Here is a 24,686-nt window from a genome sequence, read left to right as displayed (position 1 = left end):
AGATGTATAAATCAGGTGTGAGGAGATGACCCTGTGCCGGTGATCTTTGACTTCTCCCATGTTGTTCAGGTAGATCTCCACCTCTTTAGGCGATCTAGGCGATCCTATTCTCATCTGCTAATCTGGTCAGTAGGTCTGTTGTTAAGAGAACAAAAAAGAACAAGCTCTCCTGCAGAATGTATCATGAGACAAAAAAATTTTACACGGACAGGGGTGCTTACAACAATCCCGCTGTTATTTATGTAAAAACCTTTATCCCAAAAGGGGGAAAAAAACAGTTTGCTGTAACTTTATAGAGTGTTAGCTGGAGTTTGTGTAAGTGTATCTAAATCTGCTAGTACATCTAACGCTCCCCTTTACTGGAACTAAGGGGCTCAAAAGTACTCACTTTTATTGCCAGCGGTTTAGACATTAATGGCTGTGTGTGGAGTTATTTTGAGGGGACGGCAAATTTACACTGTTATACAAGCTGTACACTCACTACTTTACATTGTAGCAAAGTGTCATTTCTTCAGTGTTGTCACATGAAAAGATATAATAAATATTTACAAAAATGTGAGGGATGTACTCACTTTTGTGAGATACTATACGTGTGTGCGTGTGTGTGTATATGTATATATATATTTTTTTTTTTTCAAAATGCTTATAGCACAAAAAAAATAAAAACCGCAGAGGGATCAAATACCACACCAAAAGAAAGCTCAATTTGTGGTCCAAATAATTTGGTGGAGGGGAAATTATGGTGTGGGGTTGTTTTTCAGTGGTTGGGCTTGGCCCCTTAGTTCCAGTGAAGGGAACTCTTAAGGTGTCAGCATACCAAGACATTTTGGACAATTTCATGCTCCCAACTTTGTGGGAACAGTTTGGGGATGGCCCCTGTTCCAAAATGACTGCGCACCAGTGCACAAAGCAAGGTCCATAAAGACATGGATGAGCAAGTTTAGGGTGGAGGAATGTGACTGGCCTGCACAGAGTCCTGACCTCAACCTGATAGAACACCTTTTGGATAAATTAGAGCGGAGACTGCGAGCCAGGCCTTCTCATCCAACATCAGTGCCTGACCTCACATGTGCTTCTGGAAGAATGGTCAAACATTCCCATAGACACACTCCTAAACCTTGTGGACAGCCTTCCCAGAAGAGTTGAGGCTGTTTTTTAGCTTCAAAGGGTGGGCCAACTCAATATTGAACCCTACAGACTAAAGCCCCGTACACACGAGCCAAAATTCGGCCGGGAATTTTCGTCCGACGACTGATCTGCCGATTTTCGGCTTGTTAGTATGATGCTTCCGACAACCGACTCCGACTTTTCGACCGAAAAAATTCTGGTGTGCAGGCTATAAAATTTTTGTCCTCCGTCAACACACGTCCGATTTTCGTGCAGTCAGTACAGATTTCGACAGGGAAAAATCTTATGGGCAAGACTGGGCATGCTCAGAGACGAAAGAACACAAAGAAAGCAAACCAACACATGACATCACTTCTGAAGTAGAATTCTGTCGTGCGGGAAAATTCGTGTGCAGTCTAGGCACATTCCAACCAACAGACACCACTCTGGACAAAAGACGGACGACCGGTCGGCGGAAATTCGTTGCGTGTGTATGAGGCTTTAGACTGGGATGCCATTAAAGTTCATGTGTGTGTAAAGGCAGGCGTCCCAATACTTTTGGTAACAAATTGTAAGTGTAATTTATGTATAATGTTGCATGACTGGGCAATTGTCAGTTAAAGTAACGCAGTGCCGTATTGCAAAAAATGGTCTAGTCATAAAGGGGGGGGGGGTAAATCTTTTGGAGGTCAGATGGTTAAATTTGCCTGCCGCCACCTAAAACCACTATTTTAGTTTTAGGTAGACTTGCCCCCTGAAGAGTAACAGATAAGGTGCCACATGATTGCCATTATTTCCCAGTTGTAGTTATGATGCAGGCAGAGATGAAGGTGTCAGTGAGGTGACAGTGGCCCCCAGTTGTAGTTATGGTTCAGGCGGTAATAAAGGTGTCAGTGGGCTGATAGGGGTCCCCAGTTGTAGTTGTGGTTCAGGCGGCGATGAAGGTGTCAGTGGGCTGATAGGGGCCCCCCAGTTGTAGTTGTAGTGTAGGCAGAGATGAAGGTGTCAATGGGCTGATAGGGGCCCCCAGTTGTAGATGTGGTGCAGGCAGAGATGAAGGTGTCAATGGGCTGATAGGGGCCCCCAGTTGTAGATGTGGTGCAGGCAGAGATGAAGGTGTCAGTGGACTGATAGGGGCCCCCAGTTATAGTTGTGGTGCAGGCAGAGATGAAGGTGTCAGTGGGGTGATAGGTTCCCCCCCAGTTGAAGTTGTGGTGCAGGCAGAGATGAAGGTGTCAATGGGCTGATGGGGGCCCCCAGTTGTAGTTATGGTTCAGGCGGAGATGAAGGAGTCAGTAAGCTTATAGGGGCCCCCAGTTGTAGTTATGGTTCAGGCGGAGATGAAGGTGTCAGTGGGCTGATAGGGGTCCCCAGTTATAGTTGTGGTGCAGGCAGAGATGAAGGTGTCAATGGGCTAAGAGGGGCCCCCAGTTGTAGTTGTGGTGCAGGCGGAGATGAAGGTGTCAGTGGGCTGATAGGGGCCCCCAGTTGTAGTTTTGGTGCAGGCGGAGATGAAGGTGTCAGTGGGCTGATAGGGGCCCCCAGTTGTAGTTGTGGTGCAGGCAGAGATGAAGGTGTCAGTGGGGTGATAGGGGCCCCTCAGTTGTAGTATTTGTGCAGGCAGAGATGAAGGTGTGAATGGGTTGATAGGGGCCCCCAGTTGTAGTTGTAGTGCAGGCAGAGATGAAGGTGTCAGTGGGGTGATAGGGGTCCCCAGTTGTAGTTGTGGTGCAGGCGGAGATGAAGGTGTCAGTGGACCGATGGGGGTCCCCAGTTGTAGTTGTGGTGCAGGCAGAGATGAAGGTGTCAGTGGGGTGATAGTGGCCCCCAGTCTTAATTACGGTGCAGGCAGAGATGAAGGTGTCAATGGGCTGATAGGGGCCCCCAGTTGTAGTGTAGGCAGAGATGAAGGTGTCAGTGGGGTGATAGGGGCCCCCAGTTATAGTTGTGGTGCAGGCAGAGATGAAGGTGTCAATGGGCTGATAGGGGCCCCCAGTTGTAGTTGTGGTGCAGGCAGAGATGAAGGTGTCAATGGGGTGATAGGGGTCCCCAGTTGTAGTGTAGGCAGAGATGAAGGTGTCAGTGGGGTGATAGGGGTCCCCAGTTATAGTTGTGGTGCAGGCAGAGATGAAGGTGTGAATATACTGGTAAGGGTTGGTGCAGATCCCAGGGACAGCAGTGACCGATGCCTGGCAGAGAATGTATTAGACTTACAATGAAGGCTCTGCCAGTGGGGTTAGCTTGTGGTGTGACGTCACAGCCTGAGGACAGCCCTGCTGGGATTGGCTCTTGAGCTGAGAGCTGACAGGCAGCTATTAGCAGAGATGTGCTGTGAGTGTGGGAGTCCCAGGCAGGCACACTATGCAAGGAAGGCAATCCTCCGCTCAGCCCAGCTCCGGCCAGCACACTCCAGCAAGGATCATAGCATGTGCTGAGCTCTGCAGACACCTATAAAGTGCTATTCCATTCCTCAGGTGTGCCCTGCCTGCCTGTGCCTCCATGCTCCTCCGGCAGTGCCGGGCTCCCCCAGCGCATGGCATGCGTCCTCTATGCACGGAGCGGAGCGCTGCCAGGAGTTGATGATGGGAAGGTCACATGGAGGGATGACATTCGCTCCTCTCTGCTGATGGATGGGGGCTCCTCCGGCCGGTGTGATGATGGGACAGTGAGGGGGGAGGGGTGCACACACTGAGCTCACCCACATACCTGTCATTTGGGGGATTTTCTTTCCTTTTCTTCCCTGCATTGGACAGAACACATCGCCGGCTCGCAGCTCAGGATGGAGCGATAGCCGCGTCCCTGCACCGCTCCACGGAGCTGGATTTGGCTCACCACCCCCCCTAACTATGGCTTGCGACAATTCCCCAGAATCGGGCGCCCCGGAGAGGAAGAACCCCAGCCTGCTGGAGCTGGGGGCTCTGTGCTTGGACTCGGAGATTATATTTGGATTTACCAGCCACCTGCTGAGGAGGAGAGGAAAGGTAAGTCCCGGGACTTTGCACCGCTCTGGCAGCAACCTGTAACCTGCGCTGGGTGGGGAAGTCAGCACTTTGGGGGGTTCAGCACTGAGGACAGCACACTGGGGGGGTTCAGCACTGAGGACAGCACACTGGGGGGGTTCAGCACTGAGGACAGCACACTGGGGGGGTTCAGCACTGAGGACAGCACACTGGGGGGGTTCAGCACTGAGGACAGCACACTGGGGGGTCAGCACCGAGGACAGAACAATTCACAGCACTCTGGGGGGTCAGCACCATGAACAGAACACTGGGGGGTTCAGCACTATGGGCAGTAGGCTTGGGGGTTCAGTACCATCAACATCACAAGAGGGGGTCCCCACCATCGACAGCACTCCTGGGGTTCAGCACCATGTACAACACTAGCACCTCGAAAAGAACACTAAGGGTTCAGCACCTCGAAAAGAACACTAAGGGTTCAGCACCTTGAACAATACTCTGGGGTTCAGAACCATGCACAGCACTCTGGGGGTTTAGCACCTTGATGGGAAAACCAGGGGTTCAGCACCATGGACAGAAGGCTGGGGGTTCAGTACCATGAACATCACAAGGAAAGGGAGGGGGCTCACCGCCAGGGACAGCATGATGGGAGTTCACCATCATGAACAGTAGGTTAAGGGTGGGGGTTCGTTCAGCACATGGAAATTGCACTGGAGGTTCACCCTCATGGACAGCACATTGGAGGTTCACTCCCATGGAAAGCACATTGGAGGTCCACTCCCATGGACAGCACATTGGGGGTTCACCATCATGGACAGCACATTGGGGGTTCACATCTATGGACAGCACACTGGAGGTTCACTCCCATGGACAGCACATTGGGGGTTCACCATCATGGACAGCACATTGGGGGTTCACATCTATGGACAGCACACTGGAGGTTCACTCCCATGTACAGCACATTGGGGGTTCACCATCATGGACAGCACATTGGGGGTTCACATCTATGGACAGTACACTGGAGGTTCACTCCCATGTACAGCAGATTGGGGGGTTCGCCATCATGGACAGCAGATTGGGGGGTTCACCATCATGGACAGCACATTTGGGGGTTCACTATCATGGACAGCACATTGGTGGGTTCAGCACAATGGACAGCACATTGGTGGGTTCAGCACAATGGACAGCACATCAGGTTTTCAACACCATGGACAGCGCATAGTGCCATCCAACATCGCTCTAGCACCGCAGCTGACACCAGTGGCTCAGGATTCTCATGAGGCTCTCGGCTTCCCTTTTGATGTTGCTTGTGGCTGCTTCTCAGCACGTGCTCCAGCCCTTTTTTTAATGCTGGAACACCTGCTGCTTTATACACACCATACATGCATAGATGGCTTTGATTGTGTCATTGGATATAGGTTATTTGGTTCCTGCCTAAATTGGCTCTAGTATATGTATATAATATATATATATATATATATATATATATATATAATGTGTAAGGTAGAGACCTTAGATTGTAAGCTCCTTGAAGGCAGGGACTAATGTAAATGTGGATTAGTGCTGCGTAAATTGTTGATGCTAAATAAATACTTGTAATAATCAAAGATTAAATGGCATATTAAACATATGATGTATTCCATTGTAACATTACCAGCAAAGCTTTCTTCATTTATAAATAGAGAAATTCTGCAAAATGCAACTTTTGTCCTTATTTTTATTAAAGGGTTTTTGAGCCCTAGCTGGTAATTAGGTCCATCTGAATGTGTCCTAAAAGCTGACAAAGGATGAACATATGAGGTGTAACAGTAAATGATTCATTTATAATACACAGAAGGTGATGGGAATAGACACATGGCTAGCATTTAATGACTGGATTTCAATTGAACAATCTTATTTTTATTTGCATTTTAATAGTTTAAAGCCACCATGATGACAAGATTAGTTAGCTGTTATTATATTAATTGTATAAAGATGGCCATTGGAAGAGCCAGTGTTGTGGAAGTACAAGTCCCAGCATTGTACAAGGGCATTGTGACAGTGTTCTAAGGTGTGGCTGTGGGACTGCAAGTGCCTGAATGCCAAAGCAGAGGGCATTCGGGGGCTCATAGCCCTCTGCACATGTCATCATATTAATAAAACACTCTTCAGGTCTTGCCAGGGTAATGGAAGCACCATTACATATTATACCTGATGCTGGCGGTGGAGGAGTGATCTCACTCCAGCATTAAGTCAATCATATGAAATATTTAAAGAAGTTGTTACAGCCTAGCAGGCTTGTGGCAAATAGAGCGCACAGCTCTGCCTCCTTTGGGGACCTATGCTGCTGCCGCCCCTGCAGAGGAACTGACGCCTGCCAAGAGTTAATAATGTGGGGATGAAAGTCTGACAGTAGATACCTACAGGGAGGTGGTCAGGGCCCTTCCCTCTCCATCAATCAACAGCCACATTTCCCTGAACTTTTTCTTTCTTTTCATTGCTGATTGTTCTGGAGTAAGGAGGATGTGGAATGGCTAAAGCATCTTCTTACATTGCAGATTGACTCTATTTGTGTAAAGTTATGAGTTTGTTACATTGTACATTTTCTCCATAATTGTATGTAAGTTGTACATTGTATAGAAAGCTGGTAGGCTTTGTCTATGGTTACTGTAAAGTACTTGCTGAAGGTTGGTAACAGGCATCTGATTCTATCTTGTCTGTGCTCTTTTGCCACGTCAAACCTGACCCCCCTCAGTCTGCATTTCCCTTTTCTACCCCAATAACTCCTGTGTAAGTTTCAACATTCTGGGATTTTAGTGATGAGCCATGGGGCTCCAAGAAAAAAAAAAAAAAAACCTGTAGATACCCATATATTGCTCTGATGAGCTCTAAGAGGCCCCAGAGGGCAATCTGCATTTGGCTAAACTGACCGATTTGGGCTATAAATCAGCAATATTAGAAAAAAAAAAAAAGAGTTGTCTGTTTTTGCATGCTTTCACCCAAATCTGTAAAAAAAAAATAGTTTCTATTTTATTAATGTGTAGAGGATTGGTAATATGGATTCCAGCTTGTTTTAGGAGGCTGTGCTATAGCTACAGGAACTATGAAAGATAAGCCAGTACTCCAGTGTTGCGTTGTCCTGCAGCTCCTTCACCATTCGCTGACATCTTCCTTTTGGTTGGCCAGGCCAAGATGATGTCACTTCTGCGCATGACAGAAGTTCATTCATCTCGACAGATGCTGAATTTGTACAATGAACTGCACGTGCAGACAGGCCGGTTAATGTAGAAGAGACATGGGGTTGATTTACTAAAACTGTAGAGTGCAAAATCTGAACAACAAATCCGTTCCAGGTTTTTTTTTTTTTTTTTTTCTGAACTTTATTAAACAAGCTGAAGTTGGAAGCTGATTGGCCACCATGCAGAGCTGCACCAGATTTTGCACTCTCCAGTTCTACTAAATCAGGTTTTTTTTGTCAGAGCTTTATTGAACAAGCAGAAGTTGGAAGCTGATTGGCCACCATGCAGAGCTGCACCAGATTTTGCAGTCTCCAGTTTTAGTAAATCAGTTTTTTTTTTTTTTTGTCAGTTTTATTGAACAATCTGAACTTAGAAGCTAATTGGCCACCAAGCAAAGCTGCACCAGATTTTGCACTCTCCAGTAAATAGACCCCATAGTTTGTATCTCCGGTGATAAATTCCTTGTTGGCTGATTGGCCAACATGCAGAGCTGCACCAGATTTTGTACTCTCCAGTTCTACTAAATAAGGTTTTTTTGTCAGAGCTTTATAAACAAGCTGAAGTTAGAAGCTTATTGGCCACCATGCAGAGCTGCACCAGAGTTTGCACTCTCCAGTAAATCAACCCCATAGTTTGTGTCTCCGGTGATAAAATCCATGTTGGCTGATTGGCCAACATGCAGAGCTGCACCAGAGTTTGCACTCTCCAGTAAATCAACCCCATAGTTTGTGTCTCCGGTGATAAAATCCATGTTGGCTGATTGGCCAACATGCAGAGCTGCACCAGAGTTTGCACTCTCCAGTTCTACTAAATAAGGTTTTTTTGTCAGAGCTTTATTGAACAAGCTGAAGTTGGAAGCTGATTGTCCACCATGCAGAGCTGCACCAGATTTTGCACTCTCCAGTTCTACTAAATCAGGTTTTTCTGTGTCAGAGCTTTATTGAACAAGCAGAAGTTAAAAGCTGATTAGCCACCATGCAGAGCTGCACCAGATTTTGCTCTCTCCAGTAAATCGACCCCATAGTTTGTGTCTCCAGTGAAAAAATCCTGCCTGTTCACCCAATTTTTTTTAACTTAAGCTCCACTTTAAGGTTAGTCCAGTTGACTTAGTGATGGGGAAGGAAAAAGCATGGTAGTAAACTGAAATGGGTTTTTGCATCCTGCAAATCATCATTTGCTCTTTGTCTTATTACACTGAATAAACCAGTATCGAGAGACGATGCCATGTACGTTTCCACCCGCGGGTACACCCTCACTGCTCACAGTCTGGTTGCAGACTGAGCGCCTATGACTACAATCTGCCTCTAATATCGCCTTAAGGCTGCAGGCATTTAACTCTCCACTGGGGGCGCTGAAAGCCTACGCTGTGCTGGTGCCTCATCCATGCACTCAACTCAGGAGAAGTGAAGCAGAAGAAGAGATGTAGAACAGATTAAATTTTAATAGCTCTGGCTAACCCCTTCGCCGCTGTGCTGGCCTTTAGGGCATTGCTATAGCCATGCTGGAGTGCCTCATTATCTCTTTTTAAAATCTTTAAACCAGAGACGCATACACGGGTCCCACAGAGTGACAGCAGGGCTACACAATCTGCCCCAAGGTTGACCATTAAGGAGTGTGCATGCACAGCGTTCAGCCAGACTTAGACGACTGCACATATGACTGGAGCACATGTTTTTCTCATTCTGTTTATACAAGGACGCTTTTTTTTTTTTTTCTTCCTTTCTCACTGTATGGATAATCACCCCTCACACCCCCCAGAAATGACAGATCCACATTCCTGGGAGCTCCCAGAGGAAGCCAAGCTCCTGAATAATGCATGCTAATCAAAACTTGCGCACAAAGGGACAGACAATGCCACTTTTAAAATAGCACAGGTGTATTATTTATATTGAAAGTATCAAGGGGGGAAACCAAATGTAATGGCTTCAACAGACCATGTAATGTGTGGAGCCATCACTGTCCCACTGAGCTGGATTAAATCTGTATGACAAATCTGCCCAGGCTGTACGGGCTTCTGGCCTCGCAGCGACACGCACCATCCAGAGCCCATGCTGGGCTGGCTAATTGTGGCATGACCAGAGCATATTACAACACGGTTATGGCCTATAAGGCATTTAAATTTAACAATGGAACAGCACTGAAAGTGCCCATAGAGATTTGATTTCTGCCACTAATTTTGGAAACAACATATTGCGCATCCCATTGTTCATAAGAACCGTTGTGCTATCAACAAATCCAATATCATCATTGTTTAAAATTATGGCTTTGTGAAGTGGTTTCATAAAAGCGTCTATGCCTCACTGTGTTCACAAAGTGTAATTTCAACAATAGAAGAAAGTAAGCACAGAAAGTAAATATTCTGGGAGTGTGATAGGAATAGTTATATGTAAGGTATTGTCCCTTGTGCACACTTTCTAAAATTGTCTGGGCCCAAGCAAATGTCTGTGAGGTAGGCCCTTGATGATTCAGGCATGCATGTACTGCTGGGACAAGATCATCCAGTGCCCAGGGCAAAGATGCCAAATTGCAACCTTATGAGGAGGAGGAGAGGGAGAGCGAGCACAGCCTGCACCATCTCCTGGCTCTCCCCTTCTCTCCTTGCCGCTGTCACTACTCCTGTCAGCCTTATTGCAGAAGGAACTTGTGGTGCCCCCCCATCGCTACAATACACGCTGCGCCTAGAGCAGCTACCCCCTTCTGCCCAACCCTTGTCCTGGCCCTGTATGTACTGTATGTTAAGACTATTCATTATGTGTTGGCCAACAATAGACAGAGAGACTGATTTGCAGAATTGTATGAATTCTATATCCTGTCTTTTTTTTTTTTTTTTTTTTTGGGATGCATTTGTAAGCTAAAAACTGTTTGTGGGTCTGTGTAGATGCTCCAGTCCAAAATGTGCATTTTAGCCAACTTGTGTCACCAACATAAGGTATCCAAATTCTGACACCCAGGGTTTAGATTTGATTGTTGCATCATCCGTGGGTGTTGAAGCCAGACACTTCTATAACTGGTCTACTGCGACAATGAATGCAATGTAACCTGCTTTGAAACTTGTAGAGTGCAAAATCTGGTGCAGCTCTGCATAGAAACCAATTAGCCTCCAGGTTTTATTGTCAAAGCCTAATTGAACAAGCTGATGTTAGAAGCTGATGGGGTACCATGCATAACTGCACCAGATTCTGAGTGCTCCACATTTAGTAAATCTCCCCCATGTAGAAAACATGTGATAACCCAGGATAAACTGGAATAGATACTAAACAGATCAAGGCATGGCTGCTGTTTTGTTACCAGTCACAGTGGCCCAACCAGGGAGCATGCTGGGATTGTTTTACACTGGCTGCAGTGCCATGGCATATTGGGTGGATACCTTGTTTGGATGGATTCTGCTGTCTTTGTTTCGAGTTATTTAGCCAGACAATTGAAATATAATTCTAAACTGTAAGGTCTCATGTTAAAACTAGAACTATTGAGCCATCATGCAACCTCTACCTAGGCCATCCTACTACTGTCATTGGTAAGCACACGTCAGCATATAATATCAAGTCCTTTCATAGAACCCTGAAAGACATGCAGTAATTGTAATATGCTTTTTTTTTTTTTTTTAAATATACTTAATTTTTTTTTATAATACTGTTGCTTCTGGGATTAAAACACAGCTAGCCTGTGCTGGACCAGCTGTTCTGCCTGGACCCACATTTGTTTTGCTGTCCTAATGCATGCCAGCCTGTCAATAGTTCTGTCAGCCAGCAGAAGCATATTTAACCAGCCTCTAAACTAGTTAAAAATTTTAACTATTAATGTACTCTGTAATGGGCCTTCCTGACAGGTTTATATAAAAGACTGCATATTTAACACCCTTTACGTTTTCCCAACCCAGTTGAAATTTTTGTTACATATACAGAATACTTTAAAATTTAATCTGCATCAGACGAATGTGTGCTTTTCATTGGTAAGTGCACCATGAAAAGGTGCCTCTCCCTGGGGTTAAACTGCAGGCTGTCATCCTCTGTTAGCTTTAGACAAAATCAGAGAGCATAACAGCATCCAGGGGTACCAGTGGGAATAAAGCGGTCATTCTTCTCCATGCACAGTAGATGGCGCTGATGGTCCAGATACTGGCACTGGATCGCAAAGTAGAAAAGGCTTTTCATATCTGTACATGACAATTTGAAATGAAAACACTTTTGGATAGAAATGTCTTTACAAGAACAGAAAAAGTGATCATTTGTATTAAATAAAATATGCTATACTGGCATTCACTTTTTTCTAAAAAGAAAAAGAATGGTAACGGGAGGTGGTATCATTGTATAGTAACTCTGCAAATATTAGGAAGGCTTAAATACCAATGAAGTATTGATCAATGTCATCTTTAATTCATAAAGCGCAATTACCAAGTGCTTACAATTAACCCCTCCCCACCCCTCTAGGTCCAGTTTAGCCAAAATCCATTAATTTACAATCTTCTATGTATCTTCTGTGTGGGGAAGCTCATTGCCCCAAAGCTGCCCACAGACTTGAGAGGGCAGTTGTTTGTTCATGATTGATCCGACATCCCTCTGGGCTAGCAGCCTGCCAAGCGTCCATAAAGCTGTATTGCTGCCTTTTTAAAAGTTTAAAGTCTATGGCGGAAAAAGGAAAGGAATTATCAGAGATTGTAAAGGAAAGGTCAGGTATGGCAGCCTCCATATTCATAGTACCCATCTCCTGTATAGGCAGTGAATCTGTAGGAGAAGAGTGGCCCAAAGTGCTCGCTTCTTCTGCCTACCCCTCAGCCCATCCCTGGTTTTGGATATGCTGTATCATATTTATCATTCTTGCAGGGTTGCAGTTAATACTTTAGGTCTGAAGGGGGCAGCACCAAGCTTCACAATTTTCAACTTCTTGTTAGTGTTGTCTATGTGTTTCCTTTGTGTGATCATTTCTGGACACATTTTTGCATGAATCCTGAACGCTACCTTTAGGTAGAAATTGGAGCAGGGACTTTTAAGAGGAGTTGCAAGATTCTCTGTAAATCAATGATTGTCCTGTGTGTTTTCCTTCTGTGATCTGTAGCATGCTGTTTTCAGAAGAAAAGTCCCTGCAGAAAAAGATTGAAAATAGGGGTGGGGTGGGGCACAGACAAAAGGCCATCATTATTTACATGTGTCTCGTGTTGGCATCATGCCTTTGTGGATATTCAGAAATAACTGGATAGTTAAAGCAAGTGCTTTTTTTTCCAAGAAAATACTAAAAGAAACTGCAGGTGCCAAAATTGCAAATTTTCCACTGCTGATTACTAAGCAATATTTAACAAGAACTTAAAGTGATTATAAGGTCTCTTTTTTTTTTTTTTAAATACATTTTTTTTACTTCCCTTTTCTGTGCAGTTGGTTTTGCACAGAATGGCCTGGATCCTCCTCTGCTTGGGTCCCTCTTCTGCGCTCCTGGACCCTCCTTCCTATTAAGTGCCCCTGCAGAAATCAGCTTGCTATGTGGGCACCTGAGCCGAGTCCATTCAGACACGGAGCCACGACCCGTCCCCTCTCTCCCCAATTGGCTGACTGACTTTCACAGCGAGAGCCAATCGCGCTGCACAGCTGTCTTAGCCAATGAGGAAGGGAGTCCCGGGCAGGCTAAATCACTCATGCATCATCACTGGATAAAGATGGGCTCAGGTAAGGGGGGGGGGGGTGAGGGGGGCTGCTGCAAACAGAAGGTATTCTATGCATTAGGATAAAAAAAAAAAAAAACCCTTCTGCCTTTACAATCCCTTTAAGAATTAAAACATTTATTAAATTGTTACGGGTTAGTGTACAATGATGTGATGATATTTCACATATCATAGGTTTGCATTACTCCATTTGTTCTGGTGCAAAGTTCTTGGAAAGATGTCAACCAAGTAAATGGATTCCATCTTTTTAACAAAGAAATCAGGATAATGTCATAGCCTTGTTCTGCTACCATCAAATTTAAAAATAAGACAGGTCAGCATGCATTAATATGAGCATGCAAAGCTAATAATGTTATAAATCAAGGGATTAGTGGTTTCATCTAAAAGTCCCCATAGATCTCCAAGGCCAGGTCAATGTCTGGATGCTAGGATTATCCCAAATGCTTCTGTAAATAGGGGTCACTGATTATATGCTAGGCCCTGCACTGTGTAAGTATAGGCAGAAGACATATAGGATTTTCAAAGATACAGCTGGAGGAGCTTTGGAGTGTTGAGTCTGGACAGAGAAGACTGGACTTTCAGTTTTTCTCTGGGTTTTGTTATCCCAGATCAGGGACTAGATCCTGGAGGTTGTAAAGCCTTGGGTTTTTTTAGGGTAATGCATTCTATGTATTAAGGTAAAAAAAACCTTCTTTGCTGCATGTGTCCCCCTCAACCCTCCCCCCGGGAGAACTGGGCTGGGGAACTGTGGGAATCTGGAGGTTTTGGAGGAGTGAGAAGGTTTGAAGCTTGTCTATGTTCTGTTTGGCGTATTGTAAGCGGGATACTTTGTTGCATTTGCATAGTAATGGCTTTCTTCTGGCGACTCAACCATGCAGCCCATCTTTCTTTAAGTGCCTCCTTATTGTGCATCTTGAAAAAGCCACACCACATGTTTTCAGAGTCCTGTATTTCACCTGAAGTCATTTGTGGGTTTTTCTTTTCATCCCGAACCATTTTCCTGGCAGTTGTGGCTGAATTTTTGGTTTGTCTACCTGACTGAGGTTTGGTTTTAACCGTACCCCTCATTTTCCACTCCTTGATTAGAGTTTGAACACTGCTAATTGGCATTCTCAATTCCTTGGATATCTTTTTATATCCCTTTCCTGTTTTATACAGTTCAACTACCTTTTCCCGCAGATCCTTTGACAATTCTTTTGCTTTCCCCATGACTCAGAATCCAGAAACGTCAGTGCAGCACTGGATGAAAGATGCAAGGGTCTGTCAGTAGTCCAGAAACTCAATGACCTTTTATACACACACACTAATTACAAGCAAACAGATCACAGGTGAGGATGGGTACCTTTTTAATAGCAATTCAAACCCCTTCGAGTGCATGTTATCAGGCCAAAATCCCCAGGGTACGTAAACTTTTGATCAGGGTAATTTGGGTTGCTTCTGTTGTCATTATGATTTAATAAAAGAAAACACAGTTGATTGATAATAAATGGCTCTAACATATTGTGCATTTGAAAGAGCAAAAGCATGTCAGAGGTGACCCTGCTAATGTGCAATAAGTAATAATAGTACCAGAGTGCTGTGATTTATTTCCTTTTCTGACTAGTTTAAATGTGATACTTTGTTTCATAAATTGTGCTAGGAAACTGACACCAGGAGTAATGATGGGCTCAGGGGTGTTCAGATTGTACCCACCAGGAAGCCGTCACTGCACACCGCCAATCATAGGCAGTGAGGTTTTTCCCAGCCCGCAGCTGCACATACACACGCTGCCTATGATTGGCGGTGTGCAGTGACGGCTTCCTGGTGGGTACAATCTGAACACCCCTGAGCCCATCATTATCCAGGAGCTTTGTTGTATGTAGGATTTCTACGAGTGTGTTTAAGTCAAACCAGGACTTTTAATTTTACAGGTATAAAAAGAGATTCTAGCATGGTGGGACTACATTCAGTAGTAAGTGGCAAGTGTGTCCTATTACTGACAACCAGCGCACATGTCGCAGGCCAGTCCAGAGCTCTTTAATCAAGATAGCAGACAACAGTGCTAGTGCATGCATGGAACAGCATGTGGTGGTGAAGTTTCTTGTAAATGAAGGCGTAAAACCCACGGATATATCTATAGAAGACTTCAAGCACAGTACGGTACGGTGATAAGACGCTTAGCTACAGTAAGAGGTTTGAAGGGTGTAAACGTTTCAAAGATGGCCGTACGTCCATGGTGGTTCCCAGCTCACAGCAGTCATTCTTGTGAACATTAATAGTGTAGCATCTGATCCTGGCTAATCGTTGCATAACCTGTTGTAAAATTGTACAAGAGATGAATCTTTCTGTGGGAACGGTGAACTCAGAAATAGGCTGTCCTTGGATGGCTCAGGCGTACTGACAAATCTTTCAATGCCGACGCTTTTTAGTTAAACGCTGGGATAAGTGTATAAATGCAGCAGGGGTGTATGTTGAAAAATAAATGCAGACTATGTGCATGAACATATCACAGGCAGAGAGGGGACAATACAGACTATGTGCCTCTCAGCCCCCCTCTTAGATTGGTACAGTCAGTGACACCAACCTGGCACCAAAGTGGCTATAAACTCTAGTCAGTAGAAGCCTACTAATGGTGGATATCTCTATATCTACCTGGTAAGGGCACAGCAAGCTATATAAATTAGTGGTCTGTGTAAAAGAACATCATTAATTATTTCCCCCATAAGTCCAAAGAGAAGGCACCACTGATAGACATAGGAGTCTGGGGATGAGCACCACACATGCTCTTGGAGTTAAGAGATCGATTCTGGTGGGCAAATTCATTAAAAATGTAAAAGTTTTAAAGTAGTCTTACAGAACTTAACATTTACAGTGAACAGTATACAGGTGCAGGATGGGTGGCAGAAAAGTTGGTGTCCCACTCCTGTTCCAGTAACAACAGTAAAGCTTGCATTTTCCATTGCTTGCTGTGCTGATGATAATGGACACCAGGACAAACTGAGTTACGGTGGGTGGGTGTGATGTGGGTTTGCTTAGAAAAGATGGGATTCAGCTATGATCTTCTGAGTCAAGACTGGCTATAGGCAACACTCCAACTGGGCTCAGGTTTTTGTTGAATACTCCAAATTCTGTCCTTCTAAATCATTGCCAAGAGAGAGGATGGTATGCTACCTCCAGTAGCTTTATAGCAAACCAATTTAAAGAGGAATTCTAGCTATGGATATTTTATAGTTATGTATAACTTGGACCAATGTAACTCTGTTTATACCAAACCTAGCTTATGCCCCTGGAAGCTGGAAATCGCTAAAGTAGACAGCACTACCTCAGTCATCTCTACTTGCTTCAAGGTCTTGCACCAGAGGATCAGGGAGAATGTTTGCTTTTTACCGGAGGAGTAAAATGGACAATGCTTCCAGGGTTTTTTGCCTTCTTCTGGATCAACTCTGGGTATAGGGTTCTGTAAATGTCGGTTTTTTAAGTATTTTTGTTTTTCACTTTTTTTTGCCTTTTGGTTGAACTTTATGAACTTTCCTCTTTTTCCAGACTGACAAACTATGTAACTTTGTAATGTTCAACTTTGGCTAGGTATTGACAGATTCAATCACTCATATGCTTCCTAAAAATCTCTTGGAGTTTAGGAGTGAGGTCTCTGTGGGCAGAACTGCAGCAGTCATTGCAAAGATCTCCCTGTTTGATAGTAAACTGGAAGACAGAAAGTAATGACTAGAGGGAAAGAAACGGTTTCTGGAGTCCCTGGGAGATGTTCGAAACCAGGCATTGATTCAACTTACTTAGTAGTAGTAAGAAGTGTCTACATTTTAGGCCCTTGTACTTCTATCAGTATACATAACTTGTATCATATTTGCAGAATGTTACATTTAGGCTTTTCAGGTTCTGAGGTTTTTTTTTGCAAATGCCTTGTAACCATTGTTGGTAACTTGTCACCAACATGTATCACTTCTGTTATCTTATTCCTTTAAAAACTGATTTATTTATGGTATGCAGGTTTCAGGTTTAGTATGCACCTGCATTTAATAAGGCATAGATTCTGCGTATTTGATGTATGTTGGTAATTAAAAGAGTTAATGTCCCTGTGTAAAGTAAAACCTTTACAGACTTTTCAGCAAACAGTACAAAGTGCAGCTACTTGTGGAAGGAAATTGAGATTTAATTAAAGCTGATCTCCAGGAATTACAACACAATTACCCTTGCAGTGTGGCCGCTACATGCAGCAAGGTTTAAATGCTTGTTAAAGTGGATCTAAAGGCAGAAAATATTTACCTTAAAGCGTTTGTAAAGGTTCAGCTTTTCTTTTTTTGTTAATAACAAACATGTCATACTTACCTGCTCTGTGCAATGGCTTTGCACAGAGCAGCCCCGATCCTCCTCTTCTCTAGTTCCCAACCGCTGCTCCCGACCCCTCCCCCCTGCTGAGTGCCCTTCTAAAAAGCTGCTTGCTCTGTAAGCACTCGTGCATGCTCACTAATGACCCGCCTCTGTGTGTCTATGAGATGCAGGGAGCGCAGTTTTGCCCTGCCCCACGCACCTCCTTACTGGCTGTGATTGACAGCAGGAGCCAATTGCTTCCGCTGCTGTGTCTAAGCCAATGGGGAAGCAGAGACCTGAGAGAGCTTCTGCTCTCGTGCGCATCGCTGGATCAGGATTGGGCTTAGGTGAGGGAGCTCTCTTCACAGGAGAGGCTGGAGCCAATTGCTGCTGTCAATCAAAACCTGTGGGGGGTAGAGCCTTTTTGTCTGTGTGTATATAGATGCACACAGCATCCCCACAGGTGAACCTCCATAGGAAGTGGCTTCATATGGTGGTGAACTGGGAGGGGGAGGAACCTGGAGTACCATTAGCGGGCCCCAGAAGAGGAGGAGTTTTTGGATACTTTGGATAGAGAATGGAAACTTGTCTATGCCCAGTTGCTGAGATTTCCCTTCACTTCCTGTCTTCCTGAGACAACATGAGGTGAGAAGAAAACTCTTCAAATGGCGCTTTTCCACTGCATGGAACCGAATGGTTTGGCTCGCTTTTGCGCTTTTCCACTGCATGCTACCGCATGGTACGGTGTTGGAACGGTTCGGAACGGTTCGGTACGGCGGCGCTTTTCCACTACATGCAACCGAACGGTACGGCTCGCTTAAACAGTACCACCTCGGTTGTGGTTCCAAGAGGGCCGTACCGATACCATATCCCACAATCCTTTGCATGCAGCCTTGACTGTTTGTCACTACTAGCCACTGATTGGTCAGAGAATCGTTGTTATCCCACCCACTTACTACTTTAGTGGAAAAGCAAACCGTACCAAACCGTACTAACACCGTACCATGCGGTACCAGGCAGTGGAAAACCAAACCGAGCCAAGCAGGGCCGAGTGGAGCAGAGCCGGTACTTGCAGTGGAAAAGTGCCAAAAGTGAAGGGAAACCCACTCACAGTTGTCATGAAAACACGTGTCTTCATTGAAATATATACCCTCATCTCTTGTTCCAATAACTCTAAAATTTGGGATTTCCCATCACTTTCTATCTCCATGTTATTAGGACAGATGGGGAAGGTAAAAATCCCAGACACAACAGGGGTTCTTAACACTTCCCCACTGTCTTCAAACTAAAAACAAGTTTTGCTTATACATTTCTTTTAAATTCCAGCTGCTTGACCCAGTTGTACATTGGCTGAATCACTTAAATCCAAAAAAATAAGTTGCCACTAGAACAGCAATAGAGGAAAAATCTTACCGTGGGGACACCTGTTTCCAGTGACAACTGTCTAAGGGCTCTTTCACACGGGCATTCCTATCAGATCCGCCTGTCAGTTTTTTAGGCGGATCTGATCGGATGCCCCATTCAACCCTATGGAGCAGCGGATGTCAGCGGTGACATGTCCGCTGACACCCGCTGCCATCCGCATCCGATCCCGTCCGTGAAATCCAGACGGATGGAAACCCTATTTTCCATCCGACCTGGGGATCGGATCGGATGGGATCGGATGAGAGCGGACAGGCGGTCCGCTCTCATCCGATTACCCATAGAGAGAAGCGGGGCTCTGACACCTCCCTCTCTGCACACAGTGCGGAGACGGAGCTGTCATCCGCCGGCTCAGCGGGGATCGGCGGATCGATCCCCGCTGAGCAGAGCACGGTCCGCAACGGAATGCGGACCGTGTGAAAGGGGCCTAAAGCTGGCCATACACTAGTAGATTTTTGAATGAAGGTTTGTAAGAAAACTTTGTACTTTGGATGACTGGATGAATACCATTTGAAATTTTGTGTTATTTTAACATTTGATTTTAGAATGAATGTTATTTCCCGAATAAAAATCACACATACACTGTTAGAAATTCTTTTGAGAAACATTTTCTCTCCTGTTGCTTGCCATTTTCACATTAGTTTAATTGAAAATAATTTCACCCCACTAATGATTAAAAAATTGAACAAACGTGTTAAAACAAAATTTTGTTTAAAATTCTACTAGCGTATAGCCAGCTAAGGAATTTTTTTTTAAATAAATGGGCCTCCAGGAGGTTAATGCTATAGTGCACTACTATGCACAGCATATTAGAACATTGTGACAGATTTTCCTGTCAAACGATGCCTTCCAGTGATGCAATGTCAGTGCTCCTACTGGCCAGGGGTGCTGCCATCTTCTTCTGGTATTCCTTCTGTTTGGCAACTTGAATGGCCAGGCCACAATGACATTGCTCCCACACATGTGCATGGGAGTTGCATCATCATGGCACAGAGTGGTGCTGTAAATGTACCCTGAGCTGTGCATGCATTACTCAGTGTAAATTACAGCTAACCGTCAGGGGTAAGCAATTATGACCGATGAGACCAATAGGGTGTTTTCTGTCATCAAAAGCCTGCCTGTCAGTGGGTTCTAGCCCCCCTCAAGTTTGCCCCCGGCATTACTAAAGGACCACACATAAAACTCAGTGAATATTCAGTGTCAGACAAGAGACACACAACAGGATATAGTCAAAGACTATGGGAATGATACAAGAGATGGCCAGAGATTGTGGAGAGAATATAGGTAATGTTCAGAGATGTGGACGCAATAAAGGAGATGGTTAGAGACTGTGGACATGGTACAGGAGATGGTCAGAGACTGCAGACATGATAAAAGAGATGGTCATAGACTACAGACATGGTACAGAAGATGTCCAAGACTGCAGACATGATAAAAGAGATGGTCATAGACTACAGACATGGTACAGAAGATGTCCAAGACTGCAGACATGATAAAAGAGATGGTCATAGACTACAGACATGGTACAGATGTCCAAGACTGCAGACATGATAAAAGAGATGGCCAGAGACTGCGCATATGTTGCAGGAGATTTTCAGAGACTGTGAAAATGCTATAGGAGTTGTTGGTAAGGACTTGCTTCAGAAAACCGACATACACTGGAGACATATTACATGAGATTGCTAGAAATCATTGCTATAATAGAGCAATAGGGAAACCTTGATTAGTGTCTGCAGGGGCTCCAAGAATTGAGCCAGATGGCTGTATGTGGCCCCTGGAATGCAGGTTGGGCACCAGGAATTTAGACCCCTTTACCAATTCACAGAATGGATCAGTTTACCCTGCAGAGCAAATCGGTTTCCAGCATCGACCAAATAATCAACTAAGATTGGTCGAACTGTTCAGTTTGTTACTACCAACATTAAGGCCCCTTTCACACTTGTGCGACTTGTCATGCGATTTGGGACTGTAAAATCGCATGACAAGTCGTTCTCCATTATTTACAATGAGTACCATTCATATCTGTGCGACTTGAAGTCTCACCGACTTCAAAGTAGTCCCTGCACTACTTTGGCACGATTTTGAAGCATTTTAAGGCCAAAGACATTCAAGCCCAGTCAAACTCAGCCGCGGCAAAATCGCTGTAAAATCGCTGTGAAGTCGCACAAGTGTGAAAGGGGCCTAAGAGGGGTATCACAATTGCAAGAGAATTGCAACAGAATTGAGAATTGAGATTCTCCCCCACTAGAAACCATTGGGTATTAAAGCTCACCTGAGCCCATCTATAAAATACCAGTAGTGGACTGACCCTTTAAGACATTTTGATCTGTCCACATCCAGCTAGTTTCAGCAGAACCGCACATTATAAGGACACAATTTAGAGGAGCCGAGCACCGTAACTGTCTGTTTACTGAATAGGTTTAGCTGTTGTCCAGTAAATCTTTGAGCTTTTCAAACATGCTCAGATCCCGTCTTCCTGGGGATTAGCTGAGTAATCAGTCGCTCGGAGTGTTTGACAGCTAGCCTTGCTTGCTCTAACTGGTCTGTTTCTTGAAAATAATACATTACTTTGTGGGGATGAGGAGCTGGAGACAAGCTGTAGAAAGACAACAAGCTAATGCAAGGGCCACGCTCCATGTGATATGAAATATCTGTTTGCATGGGTGGCTACATAGGCTCCAAGATGTCCATATTGCTCAGCTGGGCTCAGCTGTTGTCTAGCTTAGTTGCTTTATCTTAACAATCCCAGATGCCCCCCTTCTGAAATTTACCCCACCAGAAATCAGAGTAGGGTCTGAAATATCTTCTGCTTCCTAAAAGCAAAATGGTGAAATTCAAGAGGACTCCTGTAAATGGTGGGAGTATATAGCGTGTTCCGTCTCAAGTTACCTAATATTAAGAACAGAAGTTACATTTATAGGGCTTATTCTATAGACTATATTTACTTTATGGCCCATTCAAGTTTATCATGCCAGACTTTATTTAAAAAGAACTTTAGTTTTAAAGAAATATCAAGACTGGAACAAACCAAATATGCAATGTGGATTTGTCCTCTTTAGTTTTAGGTTGCTGAAAACATCTGTAAACAGTTAAGTTCTTTTTTTAGCTCTTTGTTAACCACTTAAGCCCCGGAAGATTTTACCCCCTTCCTGACCAGGACCTATTTTGCGATTCGGCACTGCGTGATTTTAACGGACAATTGCGCGGTCGTGCGACGCTGTACCCAAATGAAATTGACGTCCTTTTTTTCCCACAAACAGAGCTTTCTTTTGGTGGTATTTGATCACCTGTGCGTTTTTTTTTTTTTTGATCATGCGCTATAAACAAAAAAAGAGCGACAATTTTGCAAAAATAACAATATTTTTCACATTTTTTTTATATGAAATTTCCCCCAAAAAAATGTAAAAATCACATTTTTATTTAACATTTTAGGCCAATTTGTTTTCTGCTACATATGTTTGGTAAAAAAAATTGCAAAAAGCGTATTTTGATTGGTTTGCGCAAAAGTTATTGCGTTTACTAACTACGGGAAAGATTTTTGCCATTTTTATTGTTTTTTTTTTTTAACGAGTAAAGGCGGCGATCTGCGATTTTTTTTATTTTTTTTTTTGCGGGACTGCGACATTGCGGCGACAAATCGGACCCTTGACATTTTTGACACTTTTGGGGGTACCAGTGACATTGCCACAGTAATCAGTGCTATACATATGCACTGTTACTGTAAAAATGACACTGGCAGGGAAGGGGTTAACTGTATTGGAGAAGGAGGAGTTAAGTGTGTCCCTAGGGGCGTGCTTCTAACTGTGATTGGATGTGGCTGTTCATGTAACAGCAGAGATCTACAGTCCTACATAGCAGGACCGTATGATCTCTGCTGTTACACGGGGAGAAAGACAGGCGGCTTTGTTTACATTAGCCGCCTGCCTTTCTCCCGATGTAACCGATGATCGCGAGTGACTGGCGGACCTGCGCTCACACGCGCGGGGGGGTGGGGGTCCGTGAGCAAGCGGGAGCAGGAGTGCGCCTCCAGCGACGCGCGCTCGCTCCCTAGAGCCTCACAGGCTAGCGACGTAGTACTACGTCACTTTGCCTGTGAGGGGCTGACTGCCGACGTAAATCGTCGTTAGGCAGTCGGCAAGTGGTTAAATATACAATTAACATGGTTTTATTATATCTGATAAGGGCAAAAATTAGGCCCCTTTCACACGGGCAATCCGATCCGCCTGTCAGTTTTTCAGGCGGACCTGATCGGATGCTCCATGCACCCCTATGCGGCAGCAGGTGTCAGCGGAGACATCTCTGCTGACACCCGCTGTTTTCTGATCCGATCCGGTCTGTGAAATCTGGACGGATAGAAACCCTATTTTCCATCCGTCTGGAGGATCGGATCGGATGAGAACGGACAGGCGGTCCATTCTCATCCGATCTCCCCATAGGGGACAGCGGGGATCTGACAGCTCTGTCTCTGCACACAGAGTGGAGACAGAGCTGTCATCTGCCTGCTCAGCGGGGATCGGCGGATCGATCCCCCGCTGAGCAGAACAGACTCCATCAGGCGGTACGCCCGTGTGAAAGGGGCCTTATTCTGCCAGAAATCTCGTGAGATGAGAACTGTACACAATTGGCCTGTGCTGCAGTCTTATCTGTTAAGCCGGCCATACATGTATGGGCACCCTGGTTGTACAAAAGTTGATCTACCAACTGACTTCTGTATAGCCGGCCTGATGTTTTTTCCCCATTGCGAGAACACAATAGCACGGCGGGAGGTTTCCCTTATTTTAGGGTGTAAATGGGGGAACTAGATCATTTAGGGTGGTTGAACGAAAAAAAAATGATGCAGGTACATTGTCCCCTACTGTCTTAATGTACTGCAGAACACAATGTTATGTGAAGGGGAGGGGGCTGGGGGTGTTCTATAGTCATGTCCTGGGGCAGGGGTGTCAAACTTAATTTCTTCGAGGGCCACCTCAGCATTGTGGTTGCCCTCAAAGGGACAGTTGTATCTGTGAAACTAGATGTCCAGAGCACCCCACCACCCCCTTACACCAGATATCAAGAGTCCCCTCCACCATCAGAAGTCAAGCCCCCCACTCTCCCTTATATCACAGTTCACCCCCCTTACATTGTGTTACTGCTGGGAAGAAGCTGGTGGCGGAGCTGCGAAGCAGAAAGTGCAGGGTCTGGAGCAGGACCAGAGGAGGGCTGGAGTCAGATGGAATCTGCTCAATACTGAGATCAGGGTAGACAGACAAGGGGGGTGCTGTGGCTGCAAAGAGAGCCACAGGATCTGTAGGATCTCTCATGTGACTGCTAAGATGGTGGGGTGGGGGCAGAGATGAGCCTCTCCAAGGTTGCATGGAAACGCACAGGATCTGGCAGCGCACAGGCTCTGGCGAAGGCGTTCTGTCCTCCTCTGCTGCTGATTGCAGAGACTATGTGGGGGCAGAGATGAGGGGGGTGCTGCAGAAAAGGTGCATTGGCCACATGAAATGGGCTGGATTTGGCTCCGGGCATTGTGTTTGACATGTGTCCTAGGGTGACAACTCTGCTCAATGTAATACGTGAACACTGTCACCCTAGGACAGGAAGTGTGCTACTGGCAGAACCACCAGGTGAAAATAGAGGCAAAAAAGCATTAAAAAAAAACGAATGCAGCCACCACATCTAAGGACTGGTAAGCTGTATTACTTTTTTTGTTTTTGGGTTTAGATCAGATTTAAAGCTGAACCCTGGCTAAAAACTATTTTTGGACATTTCAGCTTGTACTGTACAGTAAGTGTTGAATTCAAACTTTTGATGCTGAAACAGATCCGATTGGAGTACACAGATCACAGTGGGTCACTCACTCAGTCTCTCATCCATTCAGTTACTTATTTTCACAGAATGAAAGGCATTCTGTGGTTGGAGGAGGTCACTTTTTCACTGACCGCTAGTGTAAGGGGACGCTACAATTTTACAGTGTGTTTCTTTTCTGGCCATATTTATACATTTATCTTCATCATAATCCTCATGGTTATTATTATTATA

General features: G+C 44.9%; 1 protein-coding gene across 2 annotated transcripts in view; it reads left to right on the top strand.

Moving 5' to 3' along the window:
* Positions 1 to 3,677: 3,677 nt before the first annotated feature.
* KIF26A (kinesin family member 26A) overlaps positions 3,678 to 24,686 on the top strand; it is a 232,908-nt gene continuing 211,899 nt past the window's right edge. For both annotated transcript variants that reach the window (XM_082275594.1, XM_082275592.1), the window contains exon 1: positions 3,678 to 4,088. In XM_082275594.1, the coding sequence (XP_082131720.1) occupies positions 3,954 to 4,088 (135 nt within the window). In that variant the 5' untranslated portion in view covers positions 3,678 to 3,953. The remainder of the gene's footprint in view (positions 4,089 to 24,686) is intronic.

Source organism: Pelophylax lessonae (assembly GCF_965119305.1).
Source record: "Pelophylax lessonae genome assembly, chromosome: 13".
Taxonomy (NCBI): Eukaryota; Metazoa; Chordata; class Amphibia; order Anura; family Ranidae; genus Pelophylax; species Pelophylax lessonae.
This window is presented reverse-complemented; position numbering and strand designations above follow the sequence as displayed.